Below are 16,989 nucleotides of genomic sequence, written 5' to 3'. Positions count from 1 at the left end.
TGACTTGTAAGATCACAGTGAAAGACATTGAGAGCTAACGATAATAATAACAAATCCTCAAATTTTAACAAGATTATTTTAATTAGGTATTTAATTTATTCTTATATATGTATATCTTTTTAAAACATACTATAATTTTAGTTCTTATTATTCATATTATAATACAATATGAAGATCGACCAATTGAGTTTACGTGTATGAATAATGTATGAATATTCAATACATTCGTGCCTTAGAAATGTTTTGCATAATATAAAAATGTCGAAATTTTTCAAATTAATTTAATATTCTTTACAATGTTGTTGTTTGATTGGTATATTTTTCGTGATGTTTATTACATTATAAATGACTGAATAATTTATCCTTTTCCCTAAGTAAACATGTTGTAAAGTTGACTGGTTTGGTGCACCAGTTAAAAAATGTAAATCAACGTAAATTATCTACAGCTTTATACTAATTATTCCTTAGATAAAACAACGGTAATGTATTATATTGCTATTGTTAATTGTAGTATTTGGTTTGTATACTGCTTAATAATAATATGTTAATATTTAATACACATGCTAGGTAATATGTTGTGAAATACATAATAATATATAATATGCATATGTCATAATATATCTTAAGTTAATAACTATACCAAAATTAAAATGTTTTCTATACAATATGTTCAATAGTGTACATTTTGTCTTTTGTATTGGTTGTCGGATTGAGCTTAGCGTATATGTATAATTCGATGAAAATTATGGGAATATAATTTAATTTTGTAATATTTTCATTAAACTAATTTAGTTTAGTGGTAATATGTAAATACGTAGTTATTAGGCCACTATTAAGCATTTTATAGACTTAATTTTATCTTGTTTAATGAGTTTTTTATTTGGTATTCATTTCTTTAGTAATCCTTCTATGCGAGTATATCAGCGTATATATAGGTATACAAAATACAAATAGCTAAGCTACAATACTGATTATTACTGAGTAATACCTATACGGGCTATACGATTACTATATAATATACTATATATATATATATATATATATATGTATAACAATTAATACGTGTTAGTTATTAACTTTGTTGGTAATTGTATATCTTTTTATCATTTCTGGACTTCAATTTTAAGTTTAGCAAAATAACCTCATATCTTTTTCCTTAAATGATTAATAATAACATATAGGGCGTCCACAAATAATGAACCGGCTTTGGTCGTTTACATTTTTAAATCGAAATAGCGTGTAAGTTTCTCCCAGTATTCTTGTCACGGACGTTTATACAACTAATGCCAACAGTTGACTCTATAGAAGTGACTGATAAGTTGAAATTAACTTTATCAGTTGGTGATAATTTTGATTTCATTCCATCATGGCGACATCGCAACAACAGTAGCTTCTGTGACACCAGAATAAGTAATAACCAGAATTTTCCAAGATTTAAATAATATTATTTTTATGTTATTATTTAGCTCATTTTATGATAGAAAGAGTTTGGTCCCGCCAAATCTGAAATTCAATTAAATCTCCATCTATGGGACATAGCCACATTAGTCATAGAACATTTGGGAAATTATCCTGTAACATCTGCTATATTAGTTTTTATAATAGCTCTTACCAACAAAAATGTATAAATATTCAAAATCAGTTCATTCTTTGTAGAACACCCTGTATTATGTTAAGTTATATGACTCTAGGTTTTATATATAACTACTTTACATCGTAATACCATATAGATATATATGTATAAGTACACAACAACAACGATCAATTTAAATATATTAAGATGTAGGTATTATCTAAGTTTATTCAATGCAATGTTGAAATGAACATGGTAGTATACTTATACTATAGGGTCTAGTATACATAACAATTGAAACTTTTTTAATAGATATTTTAAGTTCAAATTTTGAAAAAATTAGATATTTAAATGTCAATAGGTACCGATTTAAGTTATTTTGTTGTAATATAAAAATACTATTCGTGGGTCTTGAATCTGTTGTCTTTTACGTATATTATTATATTTTATATAGACAATGACGTTTATAAAATATTTAGATTAGGTAATAATATTATTGTATGTTATTGCAAAAATGTTGTTATACTATAAGGATACGTCATAATATAGTAATATAGAATTGTTGATATACAATATCACAATAATTATTTTAAAAAGTACCTATGTAGGCGTATCTATATAAAATTAGATCTAGTTGGTACTTTTATATTTGTGAAAGGGGGACAATAAAAAGTAAATAATCCCAATATTTTTCATATAACCAAAAAAACAAATAAAATTGACAAAATTGATTTTGTTTTTTTTTACTTTTTGTTCTTTGTAACTAAAAAAGATGGGCAAGTGGGTGTCGCTCTGCTGTACAGCAGGTTAAAAGTGGGTCACTGTATTGGATGGTATTAATTTTGAATTCAATGATATAATATCATTGTATAAGAAAAACAGTCAGTTAGCCTATGATATTACTAAGTATATTTGATGATATTATTGTAAATAAAGTAATTTATATATTATAACCTATTTACGTGGAACCTTGTTTTAAATTTTCAATCCTTAGCTATAAAAAAAAATTGTACCTATGTATTTTTAATATTTTTCAACTGCTATTGTAACTTTTAACAATATATCAGGAGCCTTGCATTAAATTGTCAAGCTTTTTTACTCAACAAATAAAATTGTTTTGATATTTATAGAAAAAAAAATCAAAAAAATTGAAAACTGACAATGACCGTAAACAGCCCAAAAAGAGTAAAAATATTTTCAAAATTTTATGGTGTATACAAAATGAAAATATAAACATTCAGTAAAATGTTCATGTATCTACAGTTATTCGTTTTTGAATAACAATAAAATAACAAAACTGCTACATGAAAAATCGAGTGAATATCCAATATTGTAAAAATTTGAATTTCAAACGCCCATACAAATTTAATTTGATTTGATTTGCTTGTAGACATTATTTTTTTGATAAAGGTAGAAAAACTTATGAAAAATCTTGTGTTACATTTTCAAATCTTAGATTTAAAAAGGAAAAATTTTATGAATTCTTAACTCAAAATAATTTGCTAATTTTCGTGATTTTTCCGTATTTTATCAAGATTTGAACTTTAAATGTTTATTAATAAAAACTGTGACTAAGGATTTTTAATATTTTACAAATGTCATTGTAACAATATAATTGGAGCCTTATATTAAATTTTCAAGCTGTTTTACCCATTTAATAACGTTTTATTGACATTCATAGAAAAAAAGACTAATACAATTGGAAACTGAAAATGTTCCTAAACAGTCAAAATATTTTGAAAATTTTGAAAATTTTACCGTGTATAGAAAATGCAAATATAAACTACCGGTGGAAATTTCATGTATACACGTTTATTTGTAACATGGTGCTTAAATTATGATCTATACTCAATGGTCACACTAATTTTAAGCTACCTACTTAATACTCAAATTTTGATGAAATTGGATATTTAAATGATTTTAGTTAATTTTTTTAATTCAAAAAGTGAGGTGTACATACTCGATATATCTTTCACAGAATACATGGATTTCCTCGGTTTTTACCTCAACAATTAATAAATAATAATCACGAATAACGTAGTTTTTAAACCATCTGCGAATTAATACAATATTACATTATATTGTAAATATTACACGATTAATAACAGATTTTTCATTATCAACTATTTAATCTTAAACCGTTTATTTCTACATGTTTATCCAATAACTAGAATCTAGTATTTAATTTAGCAGTTCACTATAATCATTCACCAATTATAAAAGAAATATTATAAGATGATAAAAAATAACGACTATTTGCGTAATCTTAATAATTAACGTAATTTTACATTTACTATTTAGTATACACATAGATTGTCAACATGAGTGGATGGCGATGCTATAAGGAATATATAATATGTGATAGGTAATAAATAATGTATTATAATATATTGATGGTTAAGTTACAATATATTGATATTATTCTATAGGTACCGTAGGTACATTGTGTTAAGTGTTAAGTGAAGAATTAAAACAACTATCATGATAGGCCATAGCAAATGGTTAAATATGTACGGATTAAAATTAAAAGACAGTGGTATGTAAAAATATGACAATGTGCAGGGGTAGGAAATTCAAATTTATACGGATAACTAAATGGGCACTGTAAGATAAATCTCAAACCTTTTTTATTTAATATCTATGATTCTAGATTTACGTTAAACTAACAATTGATTTTACTCTATAAATATAATATTCTGTTGATACTTCGAGAAAAAAATTTCAAATGAAATTTGTTTAAAAAACTTTAATAGGTAGTTTAATATTAGGTAGTTGATATTATAATACTTTTAAAATATAGCTAGATACAATAATACACCAAATAGTTTATTATTATCATCGTATACTGTAGACTGTAGTTGTAACCGTCAATTGACAAATATTTTATTACCTATACATTAAAGAGAAGAAAACAATAATTTAACATTAACAAATACCATAGTGTGGAATTTGCAGGCCACTGATCTTATTCAAACCATTTCTTTGCTTCAGATCTCATAATAATACAAATATATAGTTTTAAAATACTAAACATGTGAGTATTTTTTTTTTTAGAAAACTTGGACTGGATTTAGTTCCTAGGTGTGGTGCCGAGATGGTTGATCCGGCTACAATGAGTGCCGTAGAGCTTTACAAAGTCGTAAGTGTATTTAATTATGCAAACATCACCTATATTATTTAATTGTTTGTAAACGTATAACTTTTCTTTTTTTTGATTTTCAGCATGTTCAGAGTTCGGAAAACATTCAAGGTGTATCGGTTAGTATTTTATCTTACTATTATTATAGAGTTATTTAATAATAATATATTAAAAACGATTTTTCTCACAATTTTAGGCACGAGGAACGATAAGAAGACCTAAGGATACGTCTAAAATTCAGACACGTCATATGTTTATGTGTATGCGAGACTTCGGTTACCATATCGGGGAAGAAACTGAAGTATATTTTTCACTCTACGATGCCAAAAACTTTAAATTTATCAGGCAGGTGTTTTATATTTGTTGTGAACAAAACAATAATATATTATTTTATACTCTTATATTGTTTCACAATCGCTTTATATTAATACCGCATCGTTTTTGAAAATTTTCAGTGAACGATTTTTAGTGAAAATTTCTAAAGAAGGCTTTTCTAATTATATAGAAAAATTACACAATAATTGTACGATTTTTACCGTAAGTTTTGAATGTCTCTCTATCAATAAATTATTTATCGATTAGACTGTTATATTAATATAATATGTATGCACCCGACTATATTTCGTTTGTATATAATAGGAACTCGGGTTGCAAGACTTGTCGCGTGACCTCTACATCGTTGCTCACGTGATGCGCATAGGCAAAATGGTGTACTCCGAGTCGTCCAAAAAAGTGTCTCTGTCGTCGTCGTCATCGTCATCGTCTGCACAGACACCGGCGTCCTACTTCAAACGTCCGCTGGGAGTTGCCGTCCTGAACATCGGCGAGATGCTGACCTCGAACAGTGGTGGCGGCGACGAGCGGGAGTTCACGTTCCGCGTGTTTCAGGCCGACGAGAAGGACTTCTGTCAGCTGCACGACACACTGATCCGGAAACAGAACAGCAAGTACAGCCCGCTGTCCAGCCACCCCAACTACGGTATCGTCATATCGCTACGGATACTCGACGGCGACCTGCGGCAGGTGCGCGAGGAGAACCCGCTGGCGTTCAAGAACGTGTCGACCACGAAGAAGATGGGTTTCCCGGACGTGATAATGCCGGGGCACGTGAGGAACGACCTGTACCTGACCCTGGAGAGGGGCGAGTTCGAGAAGGGCGGCAAGTCGACGGGCAAAAACATTGAGGTATCCGTCGTCGTTCTCGACTACGAGGGCAACGTGGTGCCGGACTGCATATGGGGCGCGTCGGGAACGGACTCGTCCGCCGAATACCGTTCGATGATCATCTACCACCACAACGCCCCGTGTTGGATGGAGACCATCCGACTGGCCGTGCCCATCGAAAAGTACAACATTGCGCACATACGATTCGAGTACAGGCACTGTTCTAGTAAGCTACCGCCACGCTGCACGTTTTATTCGTTGAAATATAATTTAAACATAACCGTATCATGATAATAATATTATATTTATTGTAATATTATCATGATACGGTTATGATTATATATACAGTTACTACTTTGCTGGTCTGTTATTGCCCATTTTCTGGCCGTAGGAAAATTATTATCATCCCGCCAAGCGGAAACCCTTCGTTCAATTAAGATATACGCCATTAATAAATTAATAATTTAGTATTTTAGTAGGTACTGGTATTATGCTATCCTTGTGTTAATTTAAACAAAAAAATTTTTACAGTGTATGCAAAGGGCTACAATTTTTTAATATTATATTTTATTTTTAAAAATAATACAAGGTGTAACAAGTAGTAAGTACCTACACGGTTACACCTACTAACGATTGATTTATTAATCACGTACGACGCATCTTGTACGAGCTTAATTGTTTAATTTTTGTTTATTATTTACTATAGTTAATTAGGTACCTATATAATATTATTATTTTTCAACTAAATAATAAGTAGGTACTTACAAATTGATTGATTAAAGTGTTAAAGCATTACACATCCATAATTTAAAATTGATTCATTTCAATAAATTAACTTAGTCAAAATTACTATTAGTCATTCTACAGTCAATATGGGCTAAGAGACTAAGGATTAAGGTGATGTTAAAATAAATACAATTTTACTTGGGAAAAAAATGTAATGTTAATTTATTATTAATCCTAGGTACTCCAAAATTAAAAGTGCGATAATTGTCCTTGATTAATTTTGCTTACCTATAGCTTAATTTTATAAATATTTTAAATTATTATTATACTTTACTGACCCATATAATATAGGTATTAACAAATTCAATAAATGTATTTATTGAAATTTGTGCGTTTTAAATAATTATGGATTGAATGTTCACAAACTTTAATCATAGAACATTTTTCGCACAACGTACCTACGAATTAGGTGGATGTATTAAAACCGCGCGGATTGCTATATAGGGACCACCTAATCACGTAAATTTGTCATTTACGTTTCTAGCTCGTGACAAAGCGGATAACAAGAAACTGTTCGGAATATCGTTCGCGCGGCTTATGGAACCCGAAGAGGCTACCCTACAAGACGGCGTACACGAATTGTTCGTCTACCGCTGCGACGAACGCACGAAACCTCACCCGGTCGATTACTTGGGTCTGGCCGCCAGCGTACACGAATCGTCTACTTGGACCAGTTCACCGGAACCGGGTTCTGTGTTCTCGTGCAGCCATAAAGAGATAATGACGATTCGCACGATGTTGTGCTCGACGAAATTGACTCAAAATGGTACCTATTATAACCATCTCAATTATTTTATAACACGGACGTCAAGCCCTATATAGGTGACGGTCAATTGTTTCATCTAGTCTAGTTAAAACCGCGTCAGGAAAAATTCAAAATTGCACGTTTCAAATTCGTGTTGCACACACGAACTACGAACATAAAGGCGCTGGTTAGGCTTTAATCGAAACGTTTAAATATTTTGTTCGAATAAATCCGATTAGACTACGTCATGATATTTCATTGGTTTTGCTTCATAAATAAACGGTAAATACTGTGCAATGTTTTTTTTGTTTTCAGTGGATTTGTTGTCATTGTTGCAATGGAAAGAACACCCTCACCGGATTCAAGAAGCCCTGACGCGAGCTTTACGCCTGGATGGAGAAGAACTTGTAAAGTTCTTACAAGACATACTGGACGCACTCTTCTCGATGTTTTCCACTGACGATGGTAATTCAACCATTCACTCTGGACTTGTATTTCACGTTCTAGTCAGCATTTTTAGTTTACTCTATGACAGCAAATTTGAACATTTTAAACCAGTAATGAACGCTTACATCAAAGAACATTTTGCTGCGGCTTTAGTATACAAGTAATTGTCTTATTATAATAAATACCATAGACGTCTAATATGCCTGTGATAAATATCGTTTTTGTGACAAAAATTGTTCAGTTGATTAAATTGAAAAACAAAATTTATATTTTATAAAATTATAAATATATAATACATTTTTTTGCCTATTTTATGTTTAGAGGGTTATTAAGCAGTGTCCAACATTGTGCCGAACTAGTTATGTCTACAGACCGCCAAGAGCCGATACAAAAATGTTTCCGCTCATTAGAATATATTTTCAAATTCGTTATTCAGTCTCGTCTATTATTTTCTCGTGCGACTGGTGGCCAGTTTGAAGATAGTTTCCGTTATGATGTACATCGTGTGTTTGCTTCATTGGACAAAATGTTGTGTTCATCTTTTGAAATGATTTTACCTACTCAGGTAAAAAAAAAAATTATTTATAATTATTCAAATTTATGTATAATATTATATTTTAAAACTATTGTTCTTCCTTACAGATTGCATTACTGCAAAGTGCAAGTGCTGTGTTTGATCAATTAGTTCAAGTATTACCAGTTATCGAGGTAGCTAAACTTGGAGTATCCATGTTGGATTGCTTGCCATCTCGTGATCTACCTACACCATTGACCCAAGCTAAATTAGGTGCTATTAAAGATTTGGTAGCTGGAAAGGTTTTCAAAGATGATGGTAATATATTATAAAATATGACTTATAATACAATTTAAATTAATATAGATATACATGTTTATTTTATGCCGTTAGGCTTATAAACAAGATTTTATTTATTTATTTAAGATATTTGAATCGATTAGATTTTAGCATATTATATTGTAATTTTGTTGAATGTGTTACATTGTAGAAGCAAGAAATTTATTGTTGATAACAATATGTAAACATCTAAGACACCATATTAGTGCTAGAGAAGAAATTCAACTTTGTACAGATATTCTGGGAGAAATTTTAACATTTCTATTCCATTTAAATCGATCACACGAAAGTAGCAAGGTCAACATATGTTTTCGCCGCGATTTAGAAATATTGAGTCTTAGTACATTAGATATGTTAATTGAAACATGTCTTATTGTAATTGATAGAATGGTCTCTGTATTGGTAAGTTACTTTTAGTTTTATTATGAATTAATATTAAATACTATTATAGTATTATTTATCTTAAATATTGTATAATTCTATTTTTTAGGCTAACATGGTTGCATGCTTAGTTTCTCTGTTACAACTGCTTGACGATTATCATTACAAACGACTTTGGGAAGAATTGGGCGATCGTAAACCATTAAAAGATTTTCTATTAAGAGCATTTTTATTGTTTAGACATTTAATCAAACATGATGTATTTCCAACTGATTGGATGGTTATAAAAATGACTACCAACAATGTAATTCTAGCAGCTCTACAACAATTAGCCAAGCCACTAGTATTTTGCTTTTTAGAGACATGGCCCCATTTTGATTACCAAGTGTGGTCCACTTATTTTAAATTAGCTGTAGCATTTCTCACTCAACCTGCTCTTCAGTTGGAAACATTCACTATTGTAAAACGAACAAAGATTATTGAGAAATATGGTGATATGAGAGTACTCATGGGATATCAAATACTGTCTGTGTGGTCTAAACTTGGTAAAATACATTTTTGATCTTAAAATAAAACTCCAATAAACTCAATTATAATTGTATAGGCGACCACAAGATAAATTTTATACCATCCATGGTGGGACCATTTCTAAAAGTGACTTTGGTACCAGAAGCTGAATTACGTAAAGCAACACTTCACATATTTTTTGATATGATGGAATGTGAACAACGATCTCGAGGCAATTTCAAAGAAGTCGAATCAGAACTTATTGACAAATTGGATTATTTGATTAGTGAAAACAAGGGTGACGATGAATACAGACAACTTTTCAATACTATGTAAGTTTTTATGGTTTTAAAAAATGTAGTCAAAGTAAATTAATCGATATAGATAATTGTTTTGTATATGCTGCATACAGGGAAAATTTAAGTATAGTGTAAGTCCAATAAAACTTAATAAAAATAAAAATTTAACTACATTTTATTTCTTTGTATATTTTTATAGACTATTAGAAAGAGTACATCAAGAAGAACAAGATGGTAGTTGGCAAGAAACGGGTTCAGTGTTCATTCATTCTGTTACACGTTTATTAGAACGACTATTAGATTATAGGAGTGTAATGCGCGGTGATGATAATCGTGACAAACGTATGTCATGTACAGTGAACTTGTTGAATTTCTACAAAAATGAATTTGATAGAAAAGAAATGTATTTAAGATATATTTACAAACTTCATGATTTGCACGTTTCTGCTGATAATTTCACTGAGGCTGGATTTACACTTAAACTTTATGCTGATCAACTGACTTGGACAGACGGGCCAGTACTACAAGGTGATCCAGCTACTTCAATTTGTCAATGGCAAAGAAAAGAACAGCTATATCATGAAATCATTCAATACTTTGATAAAGGAAAAGTAAGTTGTATAGAAACATCAAAAGTTAAACTATTTTATTTTATGTAATTATTGTTACAGTGTTGGGAAAAAGGACTACCTTTACTGAAAGAGTTATCAGATTTCTATGAAAAACGATTATTTGACTACACTAGATTAAGTGCAGTATTGAAAACACAAGCCAAATTCTGTGACAATATTCTTACTCAATTACGACCTGAACCAGAATACTTTAAAGTTGGATTTTATGGACAAGGATTTCCACTTTTTGTTCGGGTACATTTTTAATTAATATTAATATTTAAATTTCTTAAATATTTTCATAATAATTATAAATTATTTTTTCAGAATAAAGTCTTTGTTTATAGAGGTTTAGAATATGAACGCATGGAAGCTTTTACCCAACGATTGCAAACTGAATTTCCAACTGCCCAACTTTTAACAAAAAATAGTCCACCATCGCAGACAATTTTACAGTCTGATGCTCAATGTACGTTATATTTATTATTAATAAATTATAAAGATCTAACTTTTAACTCACATTTCAGATATCCAGATTTGCAATGTAAAACCATTTCCAGACATTGGTCCACCTTCTTCTGACAAACCTTTAGCTATGATTCCTGAAAAAGTTGGACGTTTTTATGAAGTAAATGATGTTTGTACTTTCCAATTGGATAGACCTATGCACAAAGGTCTGGTAGATCGAGATAATGAATTCAAAAGTCTTTGGCTGGAACGTACTATTCTGATTACTAGTGAACGTCTGCCTGGTATACTTAGATGGTTTGAAGCTATAAGTACAACAACCGAGGAAGTGCCACCAATTAAATTTGCTTGCGAAACTATAGATTCTGTTAACAAAAACTTAAAACTTATAATTAATCAATACACAAACGAGCCTAAAAGAAACATTAATCCATTAAGTATGAGACTTCAAGGAACAATTGATGCAAATGTTATGGGCGGCATATCTAAATACCAGTCAGCATTCTTTTCTCAAGACTTTGTTCAAAATAATCCTCAATATTACTCACACGTTTTACATTTAAGCTCATCTATAAATCATCAAGTAGGATAATAAATTTCATCAAAGATTTAATGTATGAAATTATATTTTACGTGTTCATTTTTCTAGATTGAAATAGTAGAAAATGGACTGTTAATTCATGGTCAATTGGCACCCCCTGAAGTACAGCCTCTTCATCATCGTTTAGTGGAACGTATGGTACAACTGAAACAGAACTTGAGAGCTCCACCTCCACCAGAAAGCATAATTAAGTATGAATAACCGATAATACTTTTACAAAAATACAAATAATAAATTAATAAATAATGGTATAACAAACTAACTTTATAATATTGTTTTAGTACCCCATTACCACCAATACCATGTGTTCCAATTGATAATAATTTCCATTTCCGTTCTACTGAAGAGTATACAAATACCGTAACTTACTTTGATGAACGACGTGATGAGTACGAAGATATATATAGTAAGACATTTGATCTACCAGATGCATGTGCTCCAGTAGTTCCACATAGAGAAAATCGGATTAAATCTGAAGGATCCTTACCAAACAATAAAACTAAGTAAATAATATTTTAAAACATTATATTTTTATTTATAAACTTACTGTAAATTGTGGTGATAATTATTTAGAGTTGATCCTAAATCGAATACTTCTTGGAAACCAGGAAGTCCCAATTTACAAAGGCACTCTATAGATAGTAGTGTGAGAAATTCATGGACCCTTGAAGATAGTTCTCCACCTCCATTACCTCCTAGAGGTAACATTGAAGCTAACATTCTTATAAAATGTTCAATTAGTTATTTATTCATATATTCATTTTTAGCCCCAGAAAGGAGAACCAGTGACGCGCCTCCATTGCCACGAAGATTACCTTTGCGCCGTGTAAGTAATGTTTCTATTGTAATTTTAGTTCAAAATATTTACCATTTTATTTGATAATATTATTTTTCTTTTTAGGATTCTGAAATTACTGATTTAGATACACCAGTGTTGCGTGATTCAGGCTATTCAGAATCTTTACATTCGGCATCATATGAAGAATTTGTGTTACCTTCAATCGATAAAGATAAAACGCCACCTCCGTTGCCACCCAAGAATACACAACCTCAATCTAATTCTGAGCCAAATGGTAGAAACCAAATATCTTTAAATCGCAAACTTTCAAATATACTTTGTTTAATATATTCATATTTTAGAACTCCCGATTCTGGAAAATTATTCTGTGCCTGGAACAATGAGACGCTTGGAATCCAGCCCCTAGTCAAACACAAGACTCTTATTTTAGAACTGGTGCCATTATATGCATAAATGTAACTATTAGTTAATATGTATTAAGTTATTTTTAAATTATTTTTATACCGCATTATTGCATTATTGAGTGTGTTTGTGATGTTTTAATTTTATCGTATTTTTTTTAACAGTTTTTTTTATGACTTAAGTTAAAAATTAGATTGTAATTTGATCAGTGTTATTTGTGTGTGTATGAGCATTGAGCATTACTATTTATTCCTATCAATCCTATCCGATTGGCCATTTTCATATACTTAATGATTACATTTATTCTATATGGTATTTAATATTTACTGGATGAACATCAGAGGGAAACAATATTGTTTATCTCTTTTGACAATATACAAAACTTGTATGGTTTTTTTTCCATTTTTTGAATATTAATTCTCATTACTCATACTTAATTTTACTGTAAACATTATTTTTATCAACTATTAATCATTACAATTTTTAGTTCTTAAAATTTAATTGTTGACCTAAAATATTTTTATAATATTATTATACAACGGTTTTAGAGGAAGTTGTGTATCAGCATACGTGTCAATGTTTAACTTAACATAGATACTACAATGTACGTCTAGCAATTCCAATTTTGTGAGGTTATCATAAAATATATTAGAGTGAACTGATCTATTATTATAAATCTTAAAGGTATAGAATCTAAGAGCATTATCTGTGCTCTCTCTTTGTTTTTTTTTTTATTTAATTTTAATTTTTAATCAAGTCATAAGTATGTAAAATATTAAAATTAAAAATGCTAATAGATCACTTTAAAATTATAATACTGTAAAACAACCAACGTGAGAACACAGAGAATGTTCTTACTTCTTGTCTTTAACTTCTATAAAAGTTGAATTCATTCTTATATTATGAACAACACAAAATTGAAACTGCTGAACTCAAATTTGTGAAGTATGTAAGGAATTATGGACAATTTCCTCCCAGACATTTTTGGTCTAGTAGGACATTTTCCCCCGATACTTTTTTTAACGCGGACATTTTTCCCCCAAATTTTTGAAAAAATTAGTAGAATATGAAAATATTTTTTTTTTGTCTAATGTCTAATTTTGTCTTAAAAGAGTCCCAGAGAAATGTCTGTAGGGGAATTGTCCATTTTCTGTTTGTATGACAGAGACAACACATGCTGGGGTTGTGTTCTCTTAAAACAATACAGGGTGAACCAGAAGACCTGACAAGAAAAAAAAATTATGCTACTTAAATATATCACAAAAACTGTTTAAAGACAATTACTAAATAATATAAGAAATTTACTCGCAGCTCTAAAAAATAATATTTTGAAAAAAGTCATTACGTTCCAAATTAATTTAATCAAAAAATGTTGTTATCTTAAAAAATTCTAAAAAATAAACTAATTGACTTAGATAAATGTTTTTACCATCAAAATTGTTCTTATAATCAGATTCTTAAATTGACTATTTTGAATTTAACCAAAAAAAATTTAAATCAAATTTTAAATTTTCAGTAAGTTAAATTTTAAAAAATAAAAAGATAATCTTTATATTATACGTGTAGCGTAAGTAACTATAAATTATATATATAAAAAGAATTTTTAAATATTGATTAGAACAAAAGTTATTTCATTTGTCAGGTCTTTCTGTTTACACACTGTATATTATTAATTAATACTGTTGTAAAATATGTCTGTTTTTTCATCGCATCATAGTATTGTACTACTTGTCTTTCTGCCCATTAACATATTATTATAAAGAACAATGTAGTAGACTAATTACTCCTATTGTATGACTGACGTTACCAAATCTGTATACTATGTGCAGGACTGGCTTTTAATTCATACATTAATATTTTAGTTCTCCTGCTCAATAATTTTATTTTGTGTGTCAATTTTATATTATTATTATTATTATTATTATTATTATACATTCCAGTCTTCCATGACTATATTAATTATATTATAATTTTATTTATATTACATTATTAGCTACATTATTATAATTTATATCCTCGTAATCCAACTTCATGATGCTCATTATTTATTTACCATGAAAAAATAAATTATAAATTATTATAAAAAAATAAATAATCAATGTATAAAAGTCAAAACGAGTTGGTTTTATTATGTCTTCAATAAAATTCGTCTAAAAAATGTGGTCATGTGCTGTGCGCAACACACAGCAGTGCCCATGACCGTATATGTGTGTAATTCCATCCTTGTCTAGGGGAGTGCTAACCGTCTCTCCTTTTATACAACACAAGGATCAATCGCAGTTCTCCGGTATATATACTATCTATTGTGTCAGGTACCATAACAAGTGAGAGCGGTAGAAGATATTTCAGATCGCTCTATGTGACGAGTGTGCGTTTCGCAATGTTTTCATAAACTTCTAGATAGCGTTGTATGTATCAAAAAAAAAAAATTAAGAAGTTTTTTCGCTGGCAAAATAATTTGGGCCGATACCAAAATTGGACAAATCTGAAAACATGATAAATTAAAATTTAGAAGTTTATTTGCATTAACCGTCAGGCAGTAGAGCTATTCAGTGTTTGTACATGATCTTCGTAATTGTAATATTGACTTATATTATTTGACTATGACATCATTTAAAAATGTTTGTGTGTGACGTACTGATGTCTGATGCGTGTAAATTTATAAAAAAAACGTGTATCGTTTTTAAATTTAGATATTTTATTAACCGATTACCGTATTGTAAACGTGCACACGGACTGTGATCGAAATCGTTATTATGAACTTATTGTAATACTACTTGTATTCAATATAATATTCACCACTTTTGTTGCCACTAAATAATAACGTCGAATACTTAATGAGGGCTCAATAATTAAATTGCAATATAAAAACAATCATGGCGCGGACCGGTAAAATAGGGCACGGGATGCTACACAATTTAAAGGGCAACTAACACAAATTGTTGGGGCGAATTTAATACATGTAGATTATTTGTAAAATATTAATATATTTTATTTTGTTTCGAAAAAATATTGAATAGGTATACGTTAAAAACGTAAATAAGTACCAAGTTACAACCAACTTTCAATCAAAGTTGTACAATATCATAGATTTACTTGTTATCGTAAGTTGGTAACAATCTGATGTTCATTAGGTGTCTAGAGTCTTTAAATATATAATAAATAATATTAGGCAAATATATTTCAGGGCAAGGGATGCTGTAGTATCCCAGCATCCCAGCCATTCCGCGCCCGAAAACAATCATTTCACACTTAAGTTTGATTAAGGGGATTTCACACTTCCATTTTTTTGGGAAAAATACACCTATAATATATCTACGCGTTCCAACGTAGGTATACTGACACCAATCATATGAAACCAGATAGGGTAGTGCACTAAGTGAAATTGTAATCAGCGACGTACGCAGTGGGGGAGGCTAATGGGCTGAAGCTTCCCCCCCATTTCTCGTATTATTATTACCTGTATTTTTAAAAAAATATTTATCAAGTTTCAACTGTCGTCAACTAGTAAGCAAGACGTAAATATTCATATACGTCTTACCGGGATGAATTAATTTTCGCAAAAACATTGATTTGCATAGAGTAACCTGGGGTATATTGGCGCACCTAACATTTAATAGTTGTTATGTCATATTACTATCATAAATATTACGTAGATTTCAATTTTCCGGTCAAAAGTTGATTTTACCAAAGCATATACCAAAACAAATTGACATATATTTTGTTGTTAATTCAACTTTAGATTCTTCGAGCTACATTTTAAATTAATTATTCTCAAGAAAAAAATCTCACTCGAAATGTATAAAATATCTCGCATTTTTAGAAATTTCAACGAAAAAAAAATAGTTTTAAATATTTTTTAATAACTCCGATTTGAAGGATTCAAAATATACTTCAAATAAATTCAAATGTTTTCAAAATTATTATTGGAGTAAAACACAAGTCGGTACATTATTAGAATATTTTCGAGTCCATTTTGTTCCAAAAAAAAAAAACGTGTGGAATTTCCTTAATATGTAATTTATAACAACTGTCAACTGAAAATATAAATATAAATTAAAGATTAATATAATTAGAAGAGTAGAAACAGTCAAAAAGAGCAGTATACAGTATTAATTTATTTTATTTGTAATCTGAATAGGGTTTATTACAAGCTATTTTACTTGCTCATTCTATTCAAAATTATCTATAGTAACAGCACAATGTACCTACAT

General features: G+C 29.7%; 1 protein-coding gene and 1 non-coding gene across 4 annotated transcripts in view; one reads left to right on the top strand and one right to left on the bottom strand.

Moving 5' to 3' along the window:
* The window catches only part of LOC132951486 (dedicator of cytokinesis protein 3), a 35,581-nt gene extending 20,822 nt beyond the window's left edge, over positions 1-14,759 (top strand). Inside the window, exons 1-24 of one of the 3 annotated variants that reach the window (XM_061023313.1) lie at positions 3,880-3,938; positions 4,628-4,712; positions 4,796-4,831; positions 4,909-5,057; positions 5,168-5,249; positions 5,352-6,102; positions 7,147-7,428; positions 7,723-8,014; positions 8,176-8,419; positions 8,497-8,686; positions 8,859-9,109; positions 9,198-9,633; positions 9,693-9,927; positions 10,008-10,025; positions 10,094-10,505; positions 10,566-10,760; positions 10,833-10,974; positions 11,033-11,556; positions 11,623-11,765; positions 11,856-12,077; positions 12,148-12,275; positions 12,342-12,400; positions 12,476-12,647; positions 12,715-14,759. In XM_061023313.1, the coding sequence (XP_060879296.1) occupies positions 3,895-3,938; positions 4,628-4,712; positions 4,796-4,831; positions 4,909-5,057; positions 5,168-5,249; positions 5,352-6,102; positions 7,147-7,428; positions 7,723-8,014; positions 8,176-8,419; positions 8,497-8,686; positions 8,859-9,109; positions 9,198-9,633; positions 9,693-9,927; positions 10,008-10,025; positions 10,094-10,505; positions 10,566-10,760; positions 10,833-10,974; positions 11,033-11,556; positions 11,623-11,765; positions 11,856-12,077; positions 12,148-12,275; positions 12,342-12,400; positions 12,476-12,647; positions 12,715-12,779 (5,157 nt within the window). In that variant the 5' untranslated portion in view covers positions 3,880-3,894 and the 3' untranslated portion in view covers positions 12,780-14,759. Of the gene's footprint in view, positions 1-3,879; positions 3,939-4,627; positions 4,713-4,795; positions 4,832-4,908; positions 5,058-5,167; positions 5,250-5,351; positions 6,103-7,146; positions 7,429-7,722; positions 8,015-8,175; positions 8,420-8,496; positions 8,687-8,858; positions 9,110-9,197; positions 9,634-9,692; positions 9,928-10,007; positions 10,026-10,093; positions 10,506-10,565; positions 10,761-10,832; positions 10,975-11,032; positions 11,557-11,622; positions 11,766-11,855; positions 12,078-12,147; positions 12,276-12,341; positions 12,401-12,475; positions 12,648-12,714 lie in introns of those variants that run through there. The other 2 variants (XM_061023311.1, XM_061023312.1) reach the window with 2 other exon arrangements.
* Positions 14,760-14,926: 167 nt separating this feature from the next.
* On the bottom strand, positions 14,927-15,040 carry LOC132951544 (U6atac minor spliceosomal RNA). Its single transcript, XR_009665370.1, has one exon. It is a non-coding gene; the product is annotated as a U6atac minor spliceosomal RNA (small nuclear RNA).
* Positions 15,041-16,989: the final 1,949 nt, after the last annotated feature.

Source organism: Metopolophium dirhodum, chromosome 8, assembly GCF_019925205.1.
Source record: "Metopolophium dirhodum isolate CAU chromosome 8, ASM1992520v1, whole genome shotgun sequence".
Classification (NCBI taxonomy): Eukaryota; Metazoa; Arthropoda; class Insecta; order Hemiptera; family Aphididae; genus Metopolophium; species Metopolophium dirhodum.
The sequence above is the reverse complement of the archived record's forward strand: the minus strand, read 5'-3'. Positions and strand labels throughout refer to the sequence as shown.